This window comes from Hypanus sabinus, chromosome 9 (genome assembly GCF_030144855.1).
Source record: "Hypanus sabinus isolate sHypSab1 chromosome 9, sHypSab1.hap1, whole genome shotgun sequence".
Taxonomy (NCBI): domain Eukaryota; kingdom Metazoa; phylum Chordata; class Chondrichthyes; order Myliobatiformes; family Dasyatidae; genus Hypanus; species Hypanus sabinus.
Window position 1 is genome coordinate 56,667,024 of NC_082714.1, and position 27,137 is coordinate 56,694,160.

General features: G+C 41.8%; 2 protein-coding genes and 1 long non-coding RNA gene across 4 annotated transcripts in view; 1 reads left to right on the plus strand and 2 right to left on the minus strand.

The window, feature by feature from the left end:
* The window catches only part of pfas (phosphoribosylformylglycinamidine synthase), a 43,094-nt gene extending 38,703 nt beyond the window's left edge, over positions 1-4,391 (minus strand). The window contains exons 1-3 of one of the 2 annotated variants that reach the window (XM_059979750.1): positions 4,367-4,391; positions 3,595-3,734; positions 3,183-3,330 (exon numbers count right to left, since the gene is read on the minus strand). In XM_059979750.1, the coding sequence (XP_059835733.1) occupies positions 3,183-3,324 (142 nt within the window). In that variant the 5' untranslated portion in view covers positions 3,325-3,330; positions 3,595-3,734; positions 4,367-4,391. Of the gene's footprint in view, positions 1-3,182; positions 3,331-3,594; positions 4,160-4,366 lie in introns of those variants that run through there. The other variant, XM_059979749.1, reaches the window with a different exon arrangement.
* A 139-nt stretch (positions 4,392-4,530) lies between these two features.
* On the plus strand, positions 4,531-21,352 carry LOC132399429 (uncharacterized). Its single transcript, XR_009513995.1, has 3 exons — positions 4,531-4,592; positions 7,875-7,956; positions 20,615-21,352. It is a non-coding gene; the product is annotated as an uncharacterized LOC132399429 (long non-coding RNA).
* Positions 9,480-27,130, minus strand: piga (phosphatidylinositol glycan anchor biosynthesis, class A). Its single transcript, XM_059979751.1, has 5 exons — positions 26,509-27,130; positions 24,361-24,493; positions 21,375-21,507; positions 15,928-16,134; positions 9,480-9,922 (listed from the first exon to the last, which is right to left on the minus strand). Exons 1-5 carry the CDS (start codon positions 27,116-27,118, stop codon positions 9,635-9,637), a joined length of 1,371 nt encoding a protein of 456 aa, XP_059835734.1. The 5' UTR covers positions 27,119-27,130; the 3' UTR covers positions 9,480-9,634.
* Positions 27,131-27,137: the final 7 nt, after the last annotated feature.

Sequence of the window (27,137 nt, forward strand, 5' to 3'; positions counted from 1 at the left end):
AGGACTGGGGGGGGGAGGGGAAAAGGAGAGACGTACTTGGTAGTGGGATCCCGTTGGAGGTGGCAGAAGTTACAGAGAATTATATGCTGGACCCGGAGACTGGTGGGGTTGTAGGTGAGGGCAGATGTGCACCCCTTTCTGCTTTCCGCAGGGATCGCTCCCTACGCGACTCCCTTGTCCATTTGTCCCCCCCATCCCTTCCCACCGATCTCCCTCCTGGCATTTATCCTTGTAAGCGGAACAAGTGCTACACCTGCCCTTACACTTCCTCCCTCACCACCATTCAGGGCCCCAGATAGTCCTTCCAGGTGAGGCAACACTTCACCTGTGAGTTGGCTGGTGTGAAATACTGCGTCCAGTGCTCCCTTTTATATATTGGTGAGACCTGACGCAGACTGGGAGACCATTTCGCTGAACACCTACACTTTGTCCGCCAGAGAAAGCAGGATCTCCCAGTGACCACACATTTAATTCCATCTCCCATTCTGATATCTTTATCCATGGCCTCCTCTACTGTCAAGATGACGCCACACTCAGGTTGGAGGAACAACACCTTGTATACCGTCTGGATAGCCTCCAACCTGATGGTATGAACATTGACTTCTCTAACTTCCATTAATGCCCCTCCTCCCCTTCTTACCCCATTCCTGATTTATTTTCCCCCTCCCCTTTTTGTTCTCTCTCTGCCCATCACTCAGCCTGTTCTCCATCTCCCTCTGGTGTTCCCCTCCCCCTCCCGTCCCATGATCCTTTCCCTTCTCCAGCTCTGTATCCCTTTTGCCAATCACCTTTCTGGCTCTCAGCTTCACCCCACCCCCTCTGGTCTTCTATCATTTCGCATTCCCCCCCCCCCCCCAACTTTCAAATCTTTTACTATCTTTTCTTTCAGTTAGTCCTGATGAAGGGTCTCAGCCTGAAGCGTTGACAGTGCTTCTTCCTATAGATGCTGCCTGGCCTGCTCTGTTCCACCAGCATTTTGTGTGAGTATCTTAATCTTTCTCGACTACCCAACATATATAGAAACAATGCTTGTCACCTCCCCCCCATACACCTTATCCTGTACCCTGCACATTCTCTCCTATGTAACTCCACTCAGAGTGTACCCCTCTGCCTAGTCAGTCCTCTCACCAGCCCCCTTCCAAGAAACATTTTATCTCTCTCTTCAACACCACTATCTACTTAGCTGCCTTCCTCACAATCTCTTGATGCACTGGCCTTATTTCCCCAAAGGCTACAGCTGCAACCCCAAAGGCACTGCAGCTCCTTCCCAGACAACAAATGATGCACCTCTCTCTTACACTCCCCTGGAGTTGATTGTGCAATCCTTTCTCTTCACCCCCCCCAACCAAGTTAACAGCCAAAAGAAATAAATACATTCTTATTCTATGTCTCCCCCACCACCCAAATGTCATTATGAACAGAAGGGTTACAGCACAGAAGGAGGCTATGCAACCTATTAAACACATTCTAATTTTTATATTACATATATAAGAGAAGCACAATAGTCCTACCTCCATCTCCATAGGGCTCTACAAACTTTTTCCTTTAGGATTAATATGCACACTACAACTGAAGCTGTCTTCATTATTAATATTGGCAGCACTTTCTACACACTAATCATTTACCGTGTACGAGTTTCTCTTTTATCATTTTTGGTCCATCTCCCCAAAGTTTATACACTGCCACTGGGAACCGTTTCTCCCCATCTGCTCGGTCCACACGCTTCCTATTTTAAAATCTTAATTATTTCTTACAAACTCTTCAACTATAAGGAGAGCAACACCAGCTTCTACAACATCCCCTTTCTTGGCATACAACATTCCTGTAACCAATGCCCCACCCTTCAATTCAACGCGACCCTCTTACAGATGCACGAACATTGCACTGCTCTGAATGGGCCCTCACATCCAGACAAATTCAAAGATCCCTCATCATGAATCGCAACCCTCCCAATAAACCCTCACTGAGACATTACAGACACTCCCCCTTGATATATTACTTTCAATGCATTGCACCCACCTCCCAGACAGGTCATCTCAAATATATTGCTTGCATATGCCAGAAATCCTACCCGACAGGCTCTTTGATTAAAGAAACATTAAAACAGAATGGGCCCTAAATTTTTAAATGCAAAGAACAGGTGATAATTTCACTGAAGCGTAAAAATTATTCTGAAGTGTGTCTGAGACTTCTTACAATATGGGAGATAATAGATACTAACGGAATTAAGAGATATGGGGCTAGTTCTGGAAAATAAAGTACTGCCGAGGTAAAATATGGAATGGTGGAACGGGGAAACAAGTCACATACCCCACAGATGCTTCTACAGCCACGAACTGTTATGTCTAGAATCAGGGTCACCATTTCAAGTCAAGAGTTTGGTCATTCAGGATGGGATAAGGAGAAATTTCTTTACCTGCAGTGCATCTTTGGAATTTTCTACCGAAAAAGGAATGTAGAGGCTTAGAAGGCAGGTATTTAGTAAAACTATCAATACTTAGAAATTAAAGGAATATGAAAATATTACAAGTTACACTAAAGGAAAGATCAGCCACAACCTCATTGAACAGTACAGGCAGAGGGTCTGAATGGCCTACTGCTATTTCTACATATTGCCACTCCCTGGCTTTTTATCCTCAAAACATTGCATCGGCATGGCACTCCAGTTTATCTTCAGCTCTCCCCAATATATTTTAGCTCCACACTCTCCCTCTCTCTCCCCCCTCAACATTTTATTTGCAATATAGTGCAACCTTCTCCTTGTACCTGAAGTGCTGCCTGCCTCTTATACCTTTCTCTTACACCCTATATTCCTGTTCTTGACACCTTAATAACGCTGTGTAACTATCCTGAATACTTTAGAGTCCAAACTGAAACATTTACCCTCTCTGGATGAGCAGCATCACTCTCTTCCAAGACATGCCAAGCCCAAGTCCAAAAGATATTATGTACATCATTCATCAACACCATCACTGCCATGTTGCAGTCTTCCTGCAACACTACACCCCAAAATGACCAATACAACACCCTATTCCCCTAAATATCCCTCCCTAAAATGTGCCAAATCCTGAGAACCATACTGTTTTGCCCTCCCAAACTCCTCACCCTCAGACACAATGCATATCCTAATCTCTCTCCAAAACCATTCATTCCCAGGCAACACACTCCAAACACAAACCCACCTGTCCAATTCACATTGAAGCAGAGTTCTTGAGTTACATGTTCAATCTTTTTCACATGATGGTCCCCATACCGGAACAGGCTCTTCCCCACTTCCAATGGTGGGATCTCCTTAGGGCTTGTGTAGAAGTGCAGAACAACCATTGCAGACTGAAACACAAAAGGTCCATGACTCAACGAGACAAGAGACCCATACAACGCCTAATATAGGGTCAAGAGGGCGAGGGAAGTCAGAGGGCAAAGTGGGTAGTGCGGAGGCCTGAGAAAGACAGAAAAGAGAGCCAAGAGCAAAAAAAAATTGTTGAGGAAGGTTAGGTATTTTGGGGCTCCGAGTCAGCGGGTAGGATACATAAAAAGAGATTGAAGGGAGGATTACAGGAAAAATCACAAATCGGTAGACACACAATGATGTACCTTCAATATAGCAGAAGTTAATACTGAATCCAGCCGTGCTTGAATAGGCAACACGAGTTCCTCATTTAAGTCATAAGTTACGCATTAGATGCCCAGAGCTAACAGCTTCGATTAACTGAACTGCAGGCAGTGAATTAACCCTGTATTTAACAGACACAGTAGAACAAGGTTCAGGGTATGCGCGGGAATCACATTTTCTGCCTAATGCACAACAAAGCCCAAATATCAGCTGGATGTTCGCTGAGTTCAGCTGCAGCCCCGTTTCAACGCCAGATGTTACCCCCACAAGCAAAACTATCCTCCCCACTCCGTAGACTCCCGTATCTACTAATCTTCAGTAGAGTCCTAATCTTATGGTGGGCGTGCGGTTTAACAGAAATCGATTGTTTCTACAGAATTGAGCAAGTCAGATATTTTGCCGAGGTGGAACACTGCCGAGGGAGCACTGCAAGAGTGAAAAGCGAACGAGGCAGAAAGTTTCTTTTAAACTTATTTGTCTTCTGTACTGCATACGTTCGCAAGACTCTCTTTATACCCCTTCTTTATTTGCATTTACCTTCCCTCAAGCCCTAACTCTAAAGCAAAACTCCACTTATCTGTAACCCGCTTCCTTCCAGTGTATTTTCTCCTTCCCATGTTTTTTCGCCCCATCTCTCCCGCATACTTCCTTCCCCCATTTTCACTATCTCCGTGGTCATCTCATTCGCCTTTCGCTTTTTAAAATAATTTGTAGAATGAGTTTTCCGCACTCGTATGCGAGTTCACATTTTACCTGTGTATCACCACGTGGGGAAAAAAAAGAACTTCCTGTTCGTGCCCGGGAACGCATCTCCCTATTGGTAACAAGGCGGCGCCATGTTAGTGAGGTCCGTGGTAAACTACAACTTATCTATGCAGTGCAGTTGATATCCTGGGCACCAGCTTTCCGTCATTTTAGTGAGGTACTTCTCACTTCCCTTCCTGATTCTGGAAAATCGGTATCTCCAGCTAGAGACCAGGTGTGTATAATTTCTGTACAAATGTATCTTTACCACCTAGAGTAAAACATTGCAAATACTGCAAAATATGAAATAAAATGCTAAAAAAGCAGCAACTACCTGGCATGTCAGGCAGCGATTAGAGATAAAGATGCAACACAATCACTACGGAATCACTCTAACCCGCCAAATTGTAACTATTTCTGCTTTTTTTTCTCTAACGCTTTGATTTGGTAAACACCTCAGGGCACATCACAGCATAAGTATTTGGCACAAAAAAACACTACAAGAATTCACAAACAAGAGAAAATCTGCAGATGCCGGAAATCCAAGCCACACACACAAAATGCTCTGGAATTCAGCAGGCCTCGCAGAATCTATGGGAAAAAAGCAGTCAACGTTTAAGGTCGAGATCCTTCAAGCAGGATTGTTGGAGATTAACAAAAGATTGGTCAAAATAGTGACAACTAAGTATTGAGAAGGGGGCAGTTAGGAGAAGGGAAATTGGGTGAGTGAAGACATAGGATGAAAGGGAGGTGATGGACAGCAAGTCAAGTCACTTTATTGTCATTGCGACCATACATGCTGGTACAGTACATAATAAAAATGAGACAACGTTTTTCAGGACCATGATGTTACATGTCACAGTACAAAAACTACACTGAACTACGTAAAAAAAAAAACCCCAGAGAAAGCTACACTAGACTACAGACCTACACAGGACTGCATAAAGTGCACAAAAACAGTGCAGGTAATAGGCAAGGTGTCAATGACACCAAATATAAGGACAGAGGTGAATTCCCGTGGCAAATAAAATGCTCTGCATCTAACAGCCACAAACTCCACTAGCGATGAGCAGTGTCTGGAAACCAACACAGATTTCTTACACCATTCCGTGTTGATGTAAATACACACACCACCGCCGCGAGTCTTACTGGAGAGAGCTGCATCCCTGTCCGCATGAAACAAGGCTAGCCCGTCTAGCTGGACGGCAGCGTCCAAAACCCCATCAGTGAGCCATGTCTCTGTGAAGACATACGCAGAGCAAACTCTGTACTCCCGCCGAGTATTACATTGGAGTCGGATGTAGTCCATTTTATTGTTCAGGAAGCGGACATTGGAGAGCAGAATGGACGGGAGAGCCAGCCGGCTAGGGTTTGCTTACAGACTGGCACAGACCCCTGCCCGTTTGCCTCGCTTCTGCTTCCTCGCACATCGCTTTCGACGTCTCCATCTGCGGCTACCAGCATCAGTTGAGTCCGAGGAATGTAGGCCCGTTCCCCTCAGCAAGCCGAGGTCACGTAATTCAGCCAGCAGATCTTTGTGAAGGCCTGTTTTTGGGAGATCTCTGTATTGTAGTAGTATCTGGTGATGGTAGATAGCCGCTCTGTTATCCAATGTGCCCTAATCAAAAATTGTGTATCACTTAAAATAGAAAATAAAATTACAGTAAATTAAAGCAGAAAGTAGAGTGGGGAAAGGTAGGAAAGAGAGGAATCGGAAGGTTCTAGTTTAGAGAGAAAGTGCGTGGATTAGGGAGAGGGAAATGAGTTGAGAGAATGATGGAAAGCAGAGGGATGGATAGAGAAGCAAAGGGAGACCAAATGTTGGAGGAGGAATAGAAGTGAGGGAACAGAGAAAGTGAAGGGGAGAGAAGGTGGAGCAATGGAAAAAGCTGGAAGAGCTCAGTAGGTCAGACAGGGAGATGGACAATCAAAGTTTTGAGTTGAAACCCTTCATCAAGTCAGTGGAGACTCCAGGATTGGTGGTGTGAAGTTGGCAACTGTAAAGGAAAATGGGGAAGGGAGGAGTCGAATGGAGGGATAGATATGGGTGTGGAGAGGGGAAGTCAGAAATGAGGAAGGATGAGGAAATGAAGAATGCTGAGGAAAGGAAGAGGAAGTGAGGGAAGGGGAGAAGGGAGCAAGAGATAAAGGGAAAAGCAGAGAGAATTAATAGAAAAACAGGAAAGGGTTGAAATTGATGGAAGAGAAGATGGGAAGGAAGAGGATGAGAGTAGAGGAAGAAGTAGTGGGAAGTAGGAAGAAGGCTGAGATCACAGAAGCTGGAGGATGGAAAGTAAATTCAGAATTAAAAAAACACAATTGCAGGAGCACAGAGGATTCTCAGAGGATTATAAGAGATACTGGAAAGGGAATAATAAGATTTTTTCACTCTAAATTTTGCTTGTTACTCTAGTTAGAGGTAGGATAATGGCTAAGTCTGACAATCCAAGTAGTTCACAGCAGAGGTTTTAGTTGTGCTGAAGTTTATGGAGATCTTGGCATATCAGGTGAACCAGAATAGTTGATTGTGGAGGAAGCAAAGGCAGAGATGAGCTGCAATGTATAGTCAGGTGGGGGTAATTATAAGTGGGTTCAGAATGTTTCCATAACATTGGCACCATTCTTGGGATTTTTCCATGACAGGGTTAACATATGAGTTCAAACAATCTGCCTTCTCTCCCACAGACACCTCACAACATAAAGAGGAGGAAATCTTGATGGCTGTTGCACATAAACTCCAAAGTAGCAAACAATTCATTGTATATATAAATCAGAGGTACATGTCAGTGAAGTACCTCAATTAGATACAGGCAATATAAACCAAATCAGTAATAGAGTTGAAAATGAATGTCTAAGAAATATCTGTTTGCACATGTATCTAGAAATGGTGATTAAGTTAGCATTAGAAAACTATTGGCTGACTGGTGGTGTAGTGGCATCAGCGCCGGACTTTGGAGCAAAGGCTCCCGAGTTCAAATCCAGCCAGCTCCAAAGAACCTGGAGAGGGATGGGCTCCGCCAGGTTTCAGATGCCCAAGACATGCCGCACGATGAGCAATCACCAAAAAAAAGATTGGTGCAAAAAGCTTGTCATGATGGCACCCTGACGACTCCACTAGGAGTCACACACACACACACAGAAAACTATTAGCACTGGCAAAATTAAAGGGATCGAAAGATGATACTCCCCAGGACCAAATAACCTGCATCCAAGGCTTCTAAACGGAGTGCATATGAAGATAGTACAAGCCTTACCTGTCTTCTTCCAAAAATCCATAGATGGGACAATAATCCCCACAGGTTGGAAAATAGCGAATGTAACCTCATTACCTAAGAAATGGAGAAAGCTAATGATAAACCCTAGAACATTTTGCCCAAAATACATGGAATGGAAAATGCTGGAATTTACTATAATGTAAATTTAAACAAAGCACTTAGAAAATAATAGGGCTGATAAGTGTCAACATGGATTTATGATAGGGAAGTCATCTTTGACAAATCTCTTGTTTTATTTTGAGGTTGTAACTAGCAGAATGGATAAGAGAAAACTAGTTGCATTTGAATTTAAAAGGCTTCAATAAGCACAAAGGTAAATTAAAGGTAAGAGTTCATTTAAAGTTACTATAGGATATTGATCAATTATGAAAGTGGGCAAAGGAATGGCAAATTGAAGTTAATTTGGACAAGGGCAAAGTGATATATTTTGGGAAGTTAAATCAGGGCAGGCTAAAGACAATGAACAGTAGAATCCTTGAGAGTGTCGTTGAACAGAGACCCAGGGTACAAGTTTTCATCTTTTTAACAACTCTAATTTCTTTCAGATCCTCATTCATTTTAGGCAGTTATCCTTCATCAATTCCTGGGATTTTATGCAAATTTGTCCTTGAAGAAGATATGATACTTTTTTAACATACCTTATCCCCTCAATACAATTTCTCTTTCAGTCTATATGCAACCTACATGTTTTTCTAATTGTTTCCTTTTTACATTACCACAGAAATTTTACTCAGTCTGTCTTGTTTGTTTGATAAGATTATTCTCATATTCTATTTTCCCTTTTCTCGTTCACGTTGTGGTCCTCTGTTGAATTCTGCATATTTCCAATTCTTGGACATTATAGGAAAAGACTATGCACTGCAGATCAAATCTCCGAATAAAGATCACACAGTAATTTAATGCAGAAACTTAACAACATTAATACATTGGTAACAATTAAAAAGATCTGAAGAATGAAAATGCATTCTTATCCTGATCATGCAAGATCTTCTTTGTGCTATAAATCTGAATTATGCAACAATTTGAATGTAAATAAGACTATCAGACATAGGAGCAGAACTAGGCCACCTGAGAGTGTTCCACCATTCCATCATGATGGTTGATTATCCTTCTCAGCTCCATTCTCCTGCCTTCTACCCATATCATTTGAAGTCCTTGTTAATCAATAACCTATCAACCTCTGCTTTAAACATACCCCAAGACTTCGCCTCTTCAGCTGTCTGTGGCAATAAATTCCACAGACTCATCACCCTCTGTCTAAAGAAATTCCTCCTCATCACTGTTCTAAAGGAACATCACTGTATTCAGAGGCTGTGCCCTCTGGTCTAAGAGTTCCCCACTATAGGAAGCATCCTCTCCATATCCATTTTACCTCAATTTCAATATTCAATAGGTTTTAATGAAATCCTTCCTCTCATTCTTCTAAACTCCAAGTACAGGTCCAGTGCCATAAACAGCTTCTGATACATTAACACTTTCATTCCCAGGATCATTCTCATGAACATCCTTTAGACCCTCTCCAATGAAACAACTTTACTGGCATTATGTTTAAATTAATTGATTAAATTAGTGGTCTGTACCTTCAAAACCAACTCTGCAGAATTACAAGGGATAATATTTCTCCTATTTTACAGCACATTATCAATAGTCCTTCAGGAGGTCCTGGTTTGGAGGCTTGTGTGCCTCAATGTCCTGGTTTGGAGGCTTGTGTGCCTCAATGATTCAGAGAGCTATTTTGGCATCCTGCTTTAAGCACCAGTGAAATAACAGGCAGAAAGTAAGTGATCAATAGTACGAAATAAAAAATCAAAAGCTTCAAACCTTTAGGGAAGCAACAATTATATCAATTAAGAAATATTAATTACTTTATTTTCATTCATACTGCACATCAAATCTGGTTTATTTCTATGTGACTCAAGTTTATAATGGCTACTTCAAGAACGTAAACTGATGCTTTGTCATACAAAAGCTGCTATAAATATTTTTTTAATTCAATAGAGCATCAGACTTGCACTTTGCGATTGCCCCTTTCAGTATAAGATGGAGATTTTTTATGTTTTATAATTGTTGAAGGTCCCTGTTGTTTCCAAGCTCCATTCACACCTGTAGCATCGACAGCAATGTCAATTGTATCATCTGGAACTAAACACCTCAGGACCAACAAGAAAAAGAAGTCCAAAACAGCAACTAAAGCAAAAATGCACCCAGCCACAGGACCACAGTGGGTTATTAATCTGTACAGTCGTTGGTTCATTGGCAACACTCCTTCTTTGGCCACTCGGTCATAAATCTAAAACAAAATTAAAAGAAGCAAGATTAGAATCCACCAATTATGATTTGTGTTGGATGTATGATCATGATTATGCCATCAAAGCAAGAGAGGGACATATAAGAAAGTCTTCTTGAAATGTTCAGTTTTTGTGAGACCTCATATGCAGTGTGTAGGCGTTATCCAAGAAAGAATATGCTTGGTTTGGGGATTATTCAACAAAGGTCTACCAAACTATTCTGAAAATGAGAACTATCAAAAGAAGAACAATTGAAGTAGAAAGGAGAAGTGATGTCATTAAAACATACACAACACCTAGATGGTTTGGCAGGATAGATGCCAAATGGCTCCCTATCCTAAATGGAAAATCTAAGTCTCACAACAAGGTATGAACTAGTCAGGAATTAGATAAAATTACTTTAAAGTTATGACAGTTTTTATCCTTATTCACTGCGCATGGTCAGTAAACTGGGTGTATTAAAGATGCAAATTGATAAGATTCTTCTGTTCTGATGAAGGGTCTCAGCCCGAGACGTCAACTGTTTATAGACGCTGCCTAGCCTGCCGAGCTCCTCCAGCATATCGTTTGTGTCACTTGGATTTCCAGCATCTTCAGATTTTCTCGTTTGTGATAGGAATACTATTAATGTTGGTTGATAAGAAGTTAAAGTATTAATGACCTGGAGGAGAAGGGCAGACTGGAGTGAGTACGGACCGTGGGGTGGTGTGACGGTACGGGGACCAGTCCATCCCGGGAAGGGGGACACGTGATCCGGGGAGCAGACTGGAGTGAGTACGGACCGTGGGGTGGTGTGACGGTACGGGGACCAGTCCATCACGGGAAGGGGGACACGTGTTCCGGGGAGCAGACTGGAGTGAGTACGGACTCACACACACAGAACCTTTGTTGCTTCGCAGCTGGAATGTTCTTTTATATAATATTAACATAATTTTTAAATTACAGTATGTTAATACAATTTTGAAGTCTATGTTGATATAATTGTGAAATACCCTGTAATTATGTTAATTAATATAATCCATAAAATTTTCTAAATAATAAACATATCACAACCTTTACTTTGAATCATTTTAGTGCTTTAAACCATTTACATTGTCAGTGTTTCAAGTTAAAACACAGTTACAAATTGTAACAATAAACACAGAATGGAAGTCAGTAGGCCATTGTTAATAAATTGCTGTGCCACTGAATGCCGATTCCGTCAAGTCAAAACAAGAATTTGAAGAACTGTCAATTCTTGTTGACATCGTTGGAGGATTGCAAGCTCCTTGTGTCAACTACAAATGTGGATTCAGATTTATAAATTCAATCAAATGTAAATCCAGAAACAGACAAGGAATGGAACATTTGGATGATCTAATAAAGATTAAAATATATCTTTCATAGAAACATAGACAATAGACAATAGGTGCAGAAGTAAACCATTCGGCCCCTCGAGTCTGCACCGCCATTCTGAGATCATGGCTGATCATTCACTATCAATACCCAGTCCCTGCCTTGTCCCCATATCCCTTGATTCCCCTATCCATCAGATATCTATCTAGCTCCTTCTTGAAAGCATCCAGAGAATTGGCCTCCACCGTCTTCCGAGGCAGTGCATTCCACACCTCCACAACTCTCTGGGAGAAGAAGCTTTTCCTCAACTCTGTTTTAAATAACTGACCTCTTATTCTCAATCCATGCCCTCTGGTACTGGAAAAAACCTGTAGAAAACCTACAGCACAATACAGGCCCTTCAGCCCACAATGCTGTGCTGAACATGTACTTACTTTAGAAATTACCTTGGGTTACCCATAAACCTCTATTTTTCTAAGCTTCATGTACCTATCCAGGAGTCTCTTAAAAGACCCTATTGTATCTGCCTCCACCACCATTGCTGGCTGTCCATTCCACACACTCACCACTCTGCATGAGAAACTTTTACCCCTGACATCTCCTCTGTATCTACTTCCAAGCACCTTAAAATTGTGCCTTTTCGTGTTAGCCATTTCGGCCCTGGGAAAAAGCTTCTAACCATCCACACGATCAATGCCTCTCATCAGCTAATACACCTCTATCAGGTCACCTCTCATCGTCCGATGCTCCAAGGAGAATAGGCTGAGTTCACTCAACCTATTCTCATAAGGCACGCTCCCCAATTCAGACAACATTCTTGTAAATCTCCTCTGCACCATTTCCACATCCTTCCTGTAGTGAGGTGACCAGAACTGAGAGCAGTACTCCAAGTGGGGTCTGATCTGGGTCCTATAGAGCTGCAACATTACCTCTCGGCTCTTAAACTTAATCCCACGACTGATGAAGGTCAATGCACCTTATGCCTTCTTAACCACAGAGTCAACCTGCGCAACAGCTTTGAGTATCCTATGGACTCGGACCCCAACATCCCTCTGATCCTCCACACTGCCAGGAGTCTTACCGTTAATACTGTATTCTGTCATAATATTTGACCTACCAAAATGAACCACCTCACACTTATCTGGGTTGAACTCTATCTGCCATTGTCAACCCAGTTTTGCATCTTATTGATGTCTGCTAAAACCTCTAACAGCCCTCCACACGATCCATGACACCCCCATCAACTTCAAATTTACTAACCAATCCCTCCACTTCCTCATCCAGATCATTTATAAAAATCATGAAGAGAAGGGGTCCCAGAACAGATTTATGGCCCATCTACAACCACTCTTTGCCTTCTGCGGGCAAGCCAGTTCTGGATCCACAAAGCAATGTCCCCTTGGATCCCATGCCTCCTTACTTTCTCAATTAGCCTTGCATGGGATACCTTATCAAATGCCTTGCTGAAATCCATATACATCTACTCCTCTACCTTCATCAATGCCTCTCAGGATTTTCTCCATCAACTTGCCAACCAGTGAAGTAAGACTCACTGGTCTATAATTTACTGGACTATCTGTACTCTCTTTCTTGAATAAGGGAACAACATCTGCAACCCTCCAATACTCCAGAAACTCTCCTGTCCCCTCCTCCCTCACCTCCCACAGTAGCCTGGGGTTCATCTCGTCAGGTTCTGGAGAATTATCCAACTTGTTGCTTTCTAAAAGCTCCAGCACATCCTCTTTCTTAATATCTATATACTCAAGCTTTTCAATCCACTGTAAGTCATCCCTACAATTGCCAAGATCCTTTTCCGTAGTGAATACTGAAGCAAAGTATTCATTAAGTATCACTGCTATCTCCTCTGGTTCCATACATACTTTTCTACTGTCACACTTGATTGAACCTATTCTCTCACATCTTATCCTCTTGCTCTTCAAGTATTTGTACAATGCCTTGGATCTTTCCTTAATCCTGCTCGCCAAGGCCTTCTCATGGCCCCTTGTGGCTCTCCTAATTAAACTCCTTCCCGCTAGCCTTATAATCTTCTAGATCTCTATCATTGACTAGTTTTTTGAACTTTTTGTAAGCTTTTCTTTTCCTCTTGACTAGATTTTCAACAACCTTTATACACCATGGTTCCTGTACCCTACCATCCTTTCCCTATCTCATTGGAACATACCTATGCAGAACGCCATGCAAATATCTCCTGAACATTTGCCTCATTTCTGCTGTACATTTTCCTGAGAACACCTGTTCCAAATTTATTCTTCCAAGTTCCTGTCTGATAGCTTCATATTTCCCCTTACTCCAATTAAACACTTTCCTAACTCATCTGTTCCCATCCCTTTCCAATGCTATGGTAAAGGAGATAGAATTTCATTTGGATGCAATGGTTACAGTCATAGTGGTTATAGCTAATGCACTGTAATAAAGGCAGACAAGAAAACGTTTATGAAACATGTAAGATTTTCTTTGTTGTACTATATTTCATTATATCCTTCAATTATTAAATAAAATCAAAAGTATGTGATTTTTTCAATTTTCATTCTATTCGCAGTGTGCATATTACAAAAAAAATTAAAGAGCCTCACAGTTTTCAGGACGTGTAAAAATTTCTTGCTCAGAGCAATGGTAAAGGGAGTGGGTATTGCAAACAGAGAATAAAATTTCTTCACTCAGAAGACAGTGAATCTTTGGACATTTCTAGCCTAGAGCGTTATGGAGGCTCATTCACTGAGCATCCTCAACCTTGAGGTCAATAGGTTTGATTTATGATATTAAGGGGATCAAGGGATACGGGATTTGCTCAGGAAAATGCATCGAGGGAAAAGAACAGCCATAATGTTATTTAATGGCAGCATAAAAACAATTTAAATGGGGGATATTGTATAACATAAATTCCATTTAAAAAGCCCAACAAATCTGGGGTAATGTGACAAGAATGAAAATTAGTTTAGTGTCAGAAAGCAAAGTGCAATGCTCAACAGGAACTTTAGTTCTGGGGATTAGAGGAGAGGTAGGAGTTGTGTGCAGTGGAGGTCTACAAGGCTCATTCTGAGCCTCTTTCATTTGGTAATTATATACAAATTTGAAGTAAAATGTAAGGGCCAAAACTATGGTAGTGCAGTTGGTAGAAAGGAACAACATTCCAGATATCCATGGATCAGCCAGATGGGCAAAGAAGTGACAAATGGAGCTAATCCGGTGAAGCATGAGGTCAAACAAGCTAAAAGGATAAACAGCAAATGGTAGAGTATAAAGTGTGAAGGAACAGCAAAATGCATTTTGATAAATTGGCTAAGAAAGATTTTTGCCCAAACGTAGAATACAGGAGCAGGAAGTCATGGTGATATTGTATGAAACTTTAATTAGGCCAATCAAGAGTACTGTATACATACTATGGGAAGAGTGGGTATTGGAAATTTAAAAGAGGCTTGGAGAATTATAGTTATGAGGTCAGACTCTCTGGGCTGAAATCGTTTTTTTTGGAAGGGACTGAGTGGACATGACTGAGGTGCATAAAATTGTGAGAATCCTATATAGAGCAAATCGTACAGGAGCTGTTTCCCTTAACAGAGATTATTAGCTGGGAGTGGGGTACAGGGTTGTCAATTGGTAGAAAGATCTCTTTTCTCAGAATGGAAATATCAGATAGCAGATGGCTTATGTTTAATGTGGAAGAAGAAAAGTTTAAAGGAGATTTGCAAAGCAATTTTACTTTTACGCACTGAGATTAGTAGATGTTGGGAACACATTGCCAGGGGAGATGGTTGAAGCAAATAGCAGCATTTAAGAGTCATTTAGGTAAAAACATTTGGAGGCAGGAAATGGAGGGATTTGGAGCATATATAGATAGGTAGAAGGGATTGTTAAGATTGACTTCTTGGTTGGGGAGGTGGTGATGTAAAAGACCTGTTACTTTGCTGTATTGTTCTACGAAGAGCTAAATGGCTTCCCTCAGTGTCATAAACTTTGGTTCTTAAGTATTAAAAAAAAATCTAGGGTTTGCACAAGAATTTGATGAGTTAAAAAGAATTTCTTATGATACTCTGATTTAATTTTTTTATATTCATTTTTGTTAAATTAACTTCCTTTGAAATGAGAGTAAATAAAATGCATACATTGTTGCTCTTTTGCATGGCAGAAATTGATAGGTTGCCTCTTTTTAGTTATGCACACTTTACAAAATAATGCAACATCTGAATGGCACATCATAATAAAGTTGTTTTATTGCTTTCATATATAAAGTTGTAAAGTTGCTCAATAAACTGATTAGAAAGGCTGGCTCTGTTATGGGAGCCAAACTGGCCACACTGGAGGCTGTGGTAGAACAAAGGTCTCTATGGAAAATCCTGGCAATTCTGGACAATGTTTCACACCCTCTGCATGCCACCGTGGTTGAACACTATATGAGGTCATTCTTACCTTTGGCTATTAGGCTTTATAATGAGTCAAGCTATAGCTGGGGAAGTGTTGACTCCCGTCCTATTAGAATGTTTGAGGTAGCTTATTTTTTATTCTTTCATATTTCTCTTCTTATATTTGTATATCTGTGCACTTGTAATGCTACTGTGACACGGTAATTTCCCTTGGGATCAATAAAGTATCTATCTATTCTTTGTTAAGACCAACTATACATTAAAAGGTCTGTTTTACAGTAAGTATATACCTTTTCAGTACGTTCTGCCACATTTCTCCACGTGTATAAATTCTTCACTCTGTTGTGTACTCTTTCCACTGGTGGTAGTTTTCCTAGCCGTTGGCGAGTAATGGCAACTTCCAATCCTTCACACAAGGACTTCACAGTGGGCTCACGTAAGATGATGAGATCCTCAGGTAGAACCTCTGGCACCCCACCAACCTTTGTACTGACAACCTTTTGCAAAAACAAAGAACAATTAGTTTTGAAGTTGAGGTATAAACAATTAGACAAATACAGGTTCATTTTAAGTGTACAATTGCAAAAAATAATAACATTTACTGGAGGATACCAGTTCACAGAGGAATAGGGGTTAGGTGGAGGAATAACTTAATAACCATCACCAACCAAATATTAATCCAGTCCAGCTGCCTCTGTTAAGTGTTTGTCAACAATATTAGCAGACTGGTGCCAAAAGCAGCAGTGGTCCAGGAGATGAATCCATCTAAAATGTCTTATTGTCATAGTAAATGAATCAAAATGTTGTGTAAACTCTACGATGCCATCAGTGACTTCCAAGCCACATACCCTGACTGTTTCTTTATTGTCGCCGGCAGCTTCAACCATGCTAACTTAAAAACAGCCCTGCCTAAATTCTATCAGCGTGCTGACTTTGCTAGCAGAGGTGAGAACACATTAGATGTGGTTTATACCAATATCCATGGTGCTTTCAAAGCTGTTCCCCACCCCCACCTTGGATACTCTGACCACTTATCTGTTATGCTAATTCCTGCATACACTGATTAAACGACTCAAACAAGTTCAAAGGAAGATAAAGACCTAGCAAGAAGTAGCAAACTCCTCAGCATTGCAGGACTGTTTTGAAAACAAGGACTCAAACCTGTTCAGAAAGGCAGCCACCGATGGCCATCACATTAACATTGATAACCATATGAGATCTGTGACATTGAGGACGTCACTGTTATAACCACATCTTTGTGAGGGCAAATCAGAAGCTATTATTCACAGCAGAGGTCCCGGTACTACTGAGATACCGGAAATGCTGCCTTCAGTTCAGGTGATATTATAGCTTTCAGGTTCTAACAGACATTTTCAACATCTCTCTGGAATAGTCCATTGTCCCTTCAGGCTTCAAGGCAGCCAACATCATCCCTGTGCCTAAGAGGATGACATTAACCTGCTTTAATGATGACTGTCCAGTGACACTGACCTCAACAATAATGAAGTGCTTTGAGAGGCTGGTTATAAATCACAGTAAATCCTATCCTCCTGCTATATTGGACCCCTTCCAGTTTAGTTATCACTCAACTCAGTCCACTGATGATGCCATCGCCTCTGACCTCCACTTTGTCCTGTCCCACCTGGAGAATAGTGCCTCATAAGCCAGAATGCTGTTTATCGACTTCAGCTTGGCATTTAATATGGTCATTTCTCAGAGGTATGTAAACTGTCCTTGTTGGGTCTCAACATTTCTCTCTGTAATTGAATTTTGGATTTTTTTTGACAGAAAGACCAGTCAGTCTGCATTGGCAGTAATATCCATCATGCTGAGCACCAACTGGCATCCTCCAGGGCTACATGCTCAGCTCACTGCTGATGCATGCCTGTCCGGCTAGATCCAGTTTGTGGCGGCTGCAATTACCAGCCGCACCATCAGTCGGGTATATTAAAGTGTCCTTTAGCTGACCATATTGATAATCTGGTAAACGACTGAGCTGTTGCATTACACCAGCCTAAGTAGATGGGGCTGGATAATTGGATTGTGCCATTCTGCTATAGCCAAAAGGGTGTTCCCTAGAGCTGCTTCATTTATGTCGTATCTTTTTAAGGAGAGGAATGTTTTCTGGCCAGCATTGAATATAAACCCACAGTCAGGAGATGAGTGGTGTCTCTTGGTTTGAGGAGTATTTACAGTTGACCCTCTTTATCCGTGGGGGATTGGTTCCAGGATCCCCCGCAGATACCAAAAAACGCGGATCCTTAAATCCTTTTATTTAATCTGGCTCAGTGCAGTGGTGTTTAGGACTCAGCGGAACCCCAGACCTTATTTAACCTGGCTCAGTGCAGTGGTCTTTAGGACCCGGTGCAGCTCTGAATCCGCAGTGTTTCTGTTCACGAAAATAATCACGATCACGAATGAAAATAAAGTTGAAGTAATAAAGCAATCAGAAAGAGGTGAAATGCCATCGTTCACTGGAAAAGCGTTAGGCTATAGTCAGTCAACGATTGGAACAATTATAATAGAGCATAAAAGCTACAATTATTTTTAAGCAAGTACTAAGTATTGAAATACATATGTTTCTTAATTGTTTTATATGCATAGAAAGGTAAAATATATACTGTATACTAAGACAAACGTTTGACTAACTGACGCTAAATAATACCGGATGCACCTGTTCCGACTTAAAGATGGACTCAGGAACGGAACTTGTTCATAACCCAGGGACTGCCTGTACTTTTAAATCATCTCTAGATTACTTATAATACCTAATACAATGTAAATACTGTGTAAATAGTTGTTATACTGTATTGTTTAGGGAATAATGACAAGAAAAAATAGTCTGTACATGCTCAAACAATGAGTGCTGGAGAGAGAACTTCCAGGTTTTCCCAATCCGCGGTTGGTTGAATCCACTCATGCAGAACCCGCGGATAAGGAGGGCCGACTGTACTATGTTGTTGAAACCAAGTTCTGTTTAGCTGATTCAAGTTTGGACTCTAGAACAGTTCTGTTGAGTTTGTAAACACTTTGGGTAAATAAAACCCCTATTTTTTTTCACCTTTACCTGCTCTCCCAGTTTTATGCTCACCCTGGTCCTTCACACAGTTCAAACTGAATCTTCAAGTTTGTTCATGACACAAGTGGTTGCCTCATCAACAATGACGATGAGATGGTGCACAGAGAAGAAGTAGAGTGGTTCGTTTGAAATGTGTGAGCACAATATCTTGAGTCTCAATGTGGACAAGACCAAAGAGATGACTGTGGACTTTAGGAAGGTGCAGGCTGACCACTCCTCACTGCACATAAATGGCTCCTCCACGGAGAGATAGGAGCACCAAGTTCTTGGAGTGAACAACATAACAGATGACCTCAACTGGTCCCTCATTACCACCTTTGGTTAAGAAAATCTAGAAGTGTTTCCACTTATTGAGGATTCTGAGGTGAGAGAGGCTCCCCCCAACCCTGCCATTCTACCCAATTTTTACAGGAGTACTGTTGAGAGTGTCCTGACCAGCTGCATCACCATCTGGTACGGGAACTGCAAAGCAACTGACCAAAAGACACTATCAAGGACTGCAAGGACTGATGAAGGAATAATTGGGGTCACTCTTTCACCCATCTAATATATTTACCAGGAGTGCTGTGTAGGCAAGGCCCTTAGCATAATCAATGATCTCTCCGATCTGTCCAAAAATTTGACACACCCCCCTAACTATCAGGCAAGAGGTATCATAGCATTAGGAAAAGGACTGTTAATGAAGGAAAAACAGCTACTTCTCCCAGGCTGTGGAACTACTGAACTCCCTGTCACCAAACAGGCCTCACCATGTATGAAGCGCCAGTAGCATTGTGCTGTTCACTTTTTAAACTTGTGGCACAAATGAATCTTATTATTTGTTAATGTACGTGGGTATATTACTTAATGTATTCTGTGAGAGTTGTATGTACTGTGTTGTGTACCTTGGTCCAGAGAAATGTTCTTTTGTTTAGCAGTATATATACCATGGTTGAAATAACAATAAACTTGAACTTGAGAATCTAAGAGTCAAGCCTCTAGGCTTCATCACTATTCCTGAGAATATCTTGTCCTAACAGTTCAGAGTTCAAAAACAAGAAGCACACCAATGAACTGGGACAGAGAAGGAGCTGGCTTGGGGGGGGGGGGGGGGGGGGGTAAATCTTCAAAATTGTAACCACATTATGTCATATCATTTCCTGACAACAATGGACAAAAAATTCCCATGATGATTACCCACTGCTGCTTCCCCTGGTTTAAGAATCAGAATTTCTCCAGATGGGGTACCATGGTAGTGTGGCAGTCAGTGCGATGCTATTACAGCTTGGAGCATCAGAATTCGGAGTTCAATTCTGGTGCTAGCTGTAAGGAGTTTGTATGTTCTCCCTGTGATTGTGGATTTCCTCCGGGTGTTCTGGTTTCCTCCCACAGTCCAAAGATAGTAATTTGTTGTTGTACATCATCCTGTGATTAGGCTGGGGTTAAATTGGCGGGTTGCTGGGCAGTGCATCTAGTTGGGCCAGAAGGGCCTGTTCTGTGCTGTATCTCTAAAGTAAAAAAATAAGCAATTCCTGGGGAGGGGCCTTCACCAACAGTAACTCTCAGTTGGACAAAACTGCTTCTTAAGTGGTTTATAATTCTGTTGTAAGCCCACTCTTTTAACTGTTGGGTTTATACAAGAAGGAAATGAAGCTTAACAGTTTTGTTTGTACAATGTGGTTTCTATTTATCAAAGACAATTCTTACATGCTATGTTTAAGTAATTTAGTAACTTCAGTTGTGCAGGTGAGCCGGTCTTGTAGGTAGCACCAATTCTTCCAGATGCAGATGTCTTTTTATAAATGTATTCAATTATTAATAAGGAAAAGGAGACTTATATTAAGATCGTTCAAATTCATTAGAATGTGAATTCCATGTTTACTGGTACACTAGATGTACTATACTTATTATCTCTACAGATAGAACAGCAGCGAGTGGTGTCACAGCAGCAACCTTGCACTCAATGTCAGTAAGTTGAAAGAGCTGATTGTGGACTTCAGGAAGGGTAAGATGAAGGAACACATCCCAATCCTCATAGAGAGATCAGAAATGGCAAGAGTGAGCAGTTTCAAGTTCCTGGGTGTCAAGATCTCTGAGGACCTAATCCGGTTCCAACATATTGATGCAGCTATAAAGAAGGCAAGAGAGCGTCTATACTTCATTCGGCGTTTGGTCAACAAAAACACTCAAAAATTTCTATAGATGCACCGTGAAGAGCATTCTAACAGGCTGCATCACTGTCTGGTATGGGTGGGGGGGGGGGGGCTATTGCACAGGACTGAAAGGAGCTTCAAAGGGTCATAAATTTAGTGGGCCCCATTTTGGGTACTAGCCTACAAAGAACCAGGACCTCTTCAGGAGCGGTGACTCAGAAAGGCAACATCCATCATTAAGCACCCCCCCAGCATCCAGGACATGCCATTTTCTCATTATTACCATCACCTGAAGGCACATACTCAGCGGTTCATGAAACCTGTGAACCCCACCTCACTTTTCTAATATATATTATTTCTGTTTTTGCACGATTTTTAATCTATTCTATATATATATTTTTAGTAATTCATTTACTTACTTTTATGTTTTTCTATATTATGTATTGCATTGAACTGCTGTAAGTTAACAGATTTCACAACACATGCCACTATAATAAACCTGATTCTGATAGAACAGGAAATTTACCTGAAGACCACAACTTGCTCCTTCAACTATTGCCATACAAAAAGCTTCAGTCAGAGAAGTGTTTAGAAAAATGTGACCCTGGACCAAAACATCTCTCACATCTTTATGCTCCAAGGCACCCAGAAGTCGTACTCTATATGAAGAAAGTCAAAACATGAGCAAGCCATCACAGACCAAAAACAAAGATATACATTTAGTGAATGATATAAACAATTGCAGATGAATTGCATTAAATATTGAGGTATTTGTTTAAAACAAGATTTATATTTGCCACAAGGTTAAATGTTATTAATATTTGCACTACTTTTTAACGAACCAATCCTTATAAGAGAACATAATTGTCTTTCATTTTTTTAAATCAAGAGGAAAAGGGACCATGAACAGCATAACTTTCAGCATAACTCAATTTGTAATTACCTTTCTCCTGGATGCATCTCATTGAACTGCACTTCCGTGTCCCTTTGAGTGAATGTGGAAACTTTCTCATTCTGCCCTGTACCCTCTGAGGCAGCCAAGATGTCTGTTTCCGCTGCCTGGCTGCCATCAGGAGTGTGGATCTAAGGGCTGACGCCCTTCTCTGTCTCCTCCATGCCAAAGTATCAGATAATGTGCTAGGTCCCTTTTAGCACTTGTTTCTAGCTATAAACCACACTACACTATAATTAATTGTAATCTTGACCAATTTCATTTTTGTTTTTTGGGAGGTATGAGTGCAAGTTCTAAAAGCAGCAATGTTTTATAAGACACAAAACTACAGTGCAAATACATGGTAAGAATAAGACAGCAAGCCAACAAGAATTAGTTTTAAATCTACAAAGTCTATAAATATGTAAAAAGACAATAGTTTATCCATTTGAGACAGAGACAGGTGAAACGTAAATGGGAAATGACTGTTAAGTTATATATTTTGTTTCTGTCATCAGTTTTGAGGATACAATAAATGTAGCATAAACAGTGAGCAACCATAAATCAAATAAGAGCAAGGAACAAATACAACTATTACTAGTAGAGAAATTAATGGCTTTAAACTAGTGATCACCAACCTTTTTAAGCCCAAGATCCCCTTCCTCGGCCTTAGTAAAAGGCGAGATCGACCCCAGATTGATTAGTTACACGCATGCGCACCGGGGAAGAAAAGACCGGACGTAAAACCCCACAACCCGGAAGTAGAAATAATGTATAAACAACAGGGGTACCCACCCTTTTTTGCACCACGGACCGGTTTAATATTGACAGTATTCTTGCTGATGGGGGGGTGTGGGGTGTTAAACACGACCAGAATATAGCAATACTTGAAGCAGGTTCCTTATGTCCAGTCTATTCCGCAATTTAGTTTTTGCGGCTCTTGGCACTTAGCTGCTGTCCCACTTGCTCACGTTTTTTCTGCCAAAAAACTCAACGGGTTTGTCTTTATGTGCAGCGTGATTGGACTCAGGGTACCGAAGCAGTTCTGAGGGCTTCATTGCCTCATTAGACAGCCTCCGGGCCCGATCTCCAGCTTCCCATTCACCTGTCACTAGACAGCTTGGCCAGGTGCGGCTGGTCGTGGGTGGGGTGAAAGGACTAGGTGAAGGTCGGAGGTCCCCCTGCCGGGGCCGCAGTGGTCACAGTCCGGAAAGAGCGACCGACTGAGCGAGGAGTGCGACAGGGCGCACCTGCCCCCCTTGTAGGATCTATCGGTCGACAAAAGTTTGTTTCAGTAGATCGCAGCGCGGTAACTGCTCTGCTACTTATGAAACCCTGAGCCCGAATTAGATTGTCTGCGAATTTCTTAGCACCGGATTCCCCATGAACATTTGGTGTGGTAAACAGGTTTAGAGGCGGCACCCATCTGTCCACGCTCCGGGCCAGTATCAATGGCACTTCCTGCCAGTCACGCGAGGCCAACCGGTGATCCCTGGCGCAAGGGTATCACTACTGCGTTTAGGTGATTGATGACCTCGCATGTGTTCAAGTTCAACAGTGGGAATGAGGACAGGTGCAGCTGACTCATATCATTTCCTTGCAGCCCGGTGGTTGGGGACCACTGAAGTACACTGTGTAGTGCGGGGAGCTACACCCATGCGCACTGGGCAGAAAGAACGGAACTAAAACCCCACAACCCGGAAACAATCTCTCAACAGTATTTGTGTATTAATTTTTCCTTTTTTTTCGGGATCTACTGGGAAAGTCACAAAGATCGACAGGTTGGCGACCACTACTCTAAATGTTGACACAGTCCCTAAATTTGAATGCTATATTATCAGATTTGATGAAAAGATACAGATAATAGACGTAGTGATCTTTAGGAATTCAATGACAGTAGGAAAGCGGAAGAGAATGGGGTGGGAGGCTAAGGTTGTTATGAGATTGTAAAGAAACTTTAAACAATGTATCGGATAAAATTTTCATTTTGAAAATTCCAGCATGTTTATTATCCTTTTTTTTCTCGCTTTACTGTTAAAGTAAACTTTTAGCATTACTTATATAAGATTCATGACAAAGATGGCCATTAGTCTGTACCAGTAATTTCATCTTCCAGCATAATGTCTGCAGCTTTACCGGTCACAGTATTTCAATATGGCAAAACACTCTGCCTTTCTGACTCTTTCAGGCAGAGTTCCAGACCCTCATTTCTCTCTCAGTGGGAAAAAAATGCTTCCTTATCTCTTCTGCAACTTCTTACCACCAGGATTTCTATCCTGTGCATGATCTAGTACTTTTGGAACAGCAATAGAGAGACAGGGTACAAAGTGACCACTTAGCAATCATTTCTTTTTTTTTGCAAGTATACCTTGCTTTACTTAAAATACATTTTCCCTTCAAAGGATATTGCTGCTCTTAAATGGCGTTAATGAGAGTTGATTTTTTCAATTCCTAAAATAGGAGCATGTACTGCTCAGTAATTCAATATTGTTTATAAACTAAACCAATATTTGGAATTAAGACCAACATTACTGTTATTTCTCATCACACAAGTGCAGCAAGTTTGGCAATGTCTCATTACCTGTCATGAAGCTGGTACTTTTCCCGAACTTCCTCCAGCACTATCCGCTTAGGTCCTTCACCACCAATGAGAAAGTGTAAATCCGGATGCTTAAGGCACAGTTCAGGAATTATCCCAGCAAGCAAATCAATTCCTAAACGTATAGTAAGAAATATTAATAATAGTACTAAAAATAATCTAAAGCTCAAGATATAGCTAGAGTGTGTTCTCATGATTCTCCAAATTAGAAAAATCACAATCTCTTTTTCTTTTGTAATTTCAAATATGGCAAAATACTAACTGAATAGTCATGAACAATTTGGCATTGAGTGATAATTCATATTAATTTGGATTTTTTAATTTACATGTGCCACTTCACAGAAAAAGACTGGCACCAAGCTAAAACTCAAAGGCTAAGATATTGCTAGAAGCATTTATTTAAACCGCATCCTTTGAAATTAGTTGCAGAAAACATTGAGAAGGAAGCTACATGAAAAGAGAAAACAGTGGAGACCCTGGTCAAGCAGCACTTGTACAAACCGGGTTAACATTTAAGGTCAATCAGCTCAAGTCATCAACTTTTTTTAATTCTTTCTAAATAATTTCCAACATCTGAATCTTTTTTTGATTTTCAGTTACAAAAGGAGGGCATTTGATCTGCTGAGTCTGGAAATTTCAGTTAGACCTTCTCTCCCAGGCATTAGACTTGGAAGTTTCAGCTTATCAAAGCAATCCTCCTCCCTCTGAACTTACAGCATCCTTATTGAAATACCTTCCGATTTATTTGCTTACTATCCATTTCATCTGTTACCTCCCTGAAAAAGTTAAGTGTTTATTGTACCTCTCATATGAATTTCCACATATTAAGGCACAGTGGAGCATGTGGTAAGAGCCCTTGCCTCACAGCTCCAGGGATGGGGTTCAATCCTGGTCATAGGTACTCTCAGAGTGAACATGCAGACTTCATTATGCCTGCACATTCCTTGAAAATCCTAACTTTATAAAACTTTGACATAACTTCCTGAATCTTGAATTCAATGCTTCAACTAATAAATGCAAGCAGGCCACAGAGGGCAGCATGGTAGCATAACGCTATTATAGCACCAGCCATCCAGGTTCAATTCTGCTGCTTGTATGTTCATGTGACTGCGTGGATTCGTCCCATATTCCAAAGGCGAACAGGTTAGTAGGTTAATTGATCACACGGGTTTAATTGGGTCTCATTGACTGTAAAGGCCTGATACCATGCATTAAAGTGTGATAGAAGTGGAAGGATTTGGAAGTTGATGAAAATATAGGAAGAATAAAAACATTAATTTAAATGAGTGGCTGTTGGGTAGTGTGGACTCAAAAGGCCTGTATCTTCCTACTACTTTATTATAAAGGCTTTTTCTTTAGGAACTAATCCCTTCAGAGAAACCCCAAAGGTCAAAGACTGAAGTCAGCGAGTCTAGAGCTAGAGTTCCAAAAGATCTGCAAGCCTAGGCCAGAGACTGAAGGATTGGCAGTAACCTGCCCTGTGTTTGTGATGAGGTGGGTGGATAGGAGGGTAGGAAAGAGGCTTGTTTTGTTTTGATGCTGCTTATGTTGTTCTGCATGTGGGCATGCAATGTTGGTATTGGAGTATGTGGTGACACTTGGTTGTAAACACAAATGTCGCATTTCACTGCATGTTTCAAAGTACATATGATAAATCTAAAATTAGAGGGTGACATGTACAATGCTTACATTATAAATTCCAGGTTTAACTCCCTGTCATGTACAATGATCCCTCTGAACTTCTGTTGTGTCACTTTATTCCTTCCCATCAGGAACTAAGTTTCAGAGAGGTATGGAGGGTGTGCGAAATTTAGCTATGCTAAATTTTGGAGGACACTTTGAAACAGTAACATTTGGCTCTGTCAGTTGATGTAAAATATCCCACAAAAACCAGGCGAATTATCCTGTGAGACCTTATTCACCGTATCATTCAGTAATCATACTGCTCTTTGTGGGAGCTTACAGTGCATAACCAACTTGCAAGCTTTCCTAATGCAATTTTTTTGTTCACATTTCAAAATAATTCTTTCTGGGAGACAAGGCAGAAGGTAGTGTAGGCATATTTTTCGTTTCGGTATCCAGCTCAGTTCACAAGCCTTGTGGACAGAGAAGAATGTGGCCCGGCTGTACCTTTCCTGTACACCAGCCTGCTGACCACCACCACAGTGATGGTACCCGGTTCGGGCCGGCTGGGGTCGGGGACAAAGTCGGTGGGATCCACAGCGTTGGGGATGACCGAGACGCAGTCGGGGCTGAGGGCGGCCCGCAGCACGGTGTTCTCCTTGCTGGTGTAGGAGACGCAGACGACGTGGTTGGTGTCGCACAGGGAGACAGTGAGCAGCTTGTTGGTCAGCACCGAGCTGAGGTCGGCGAAGCCAAAGAGCGAGTGGTCGGTGAAGACGGTGCGCAGGCCCAGAGTGCGCGCGTGCCACAGCGCGTCGTGCGCCAGCGCCGAGAAGGAGCTGTGCGCGTGCACCACGCCGACGCGCTCGCGCACCAGCACGCAGCGGACGAGCGGCAGGCTGTGGAAGAGAGTGGTGGCCGTCGACTGGTTGTACATAACCCGCAGCGGCAGGTAGTACACCTTGAGGCCGTGCGTCAGGTAGCGTACGCCGCGCCGCTCGCCGTACGCGTGGCTCAGCACGATCACCTTGTGGCCGCGCTCAATCAGGCACTGCGACAGCTGGTAGATGTGACTCTCCACACCGCCCATATTGGGGTAGAAGAAGTCAGACACCATGCAGACCCGGTGCTTGCGC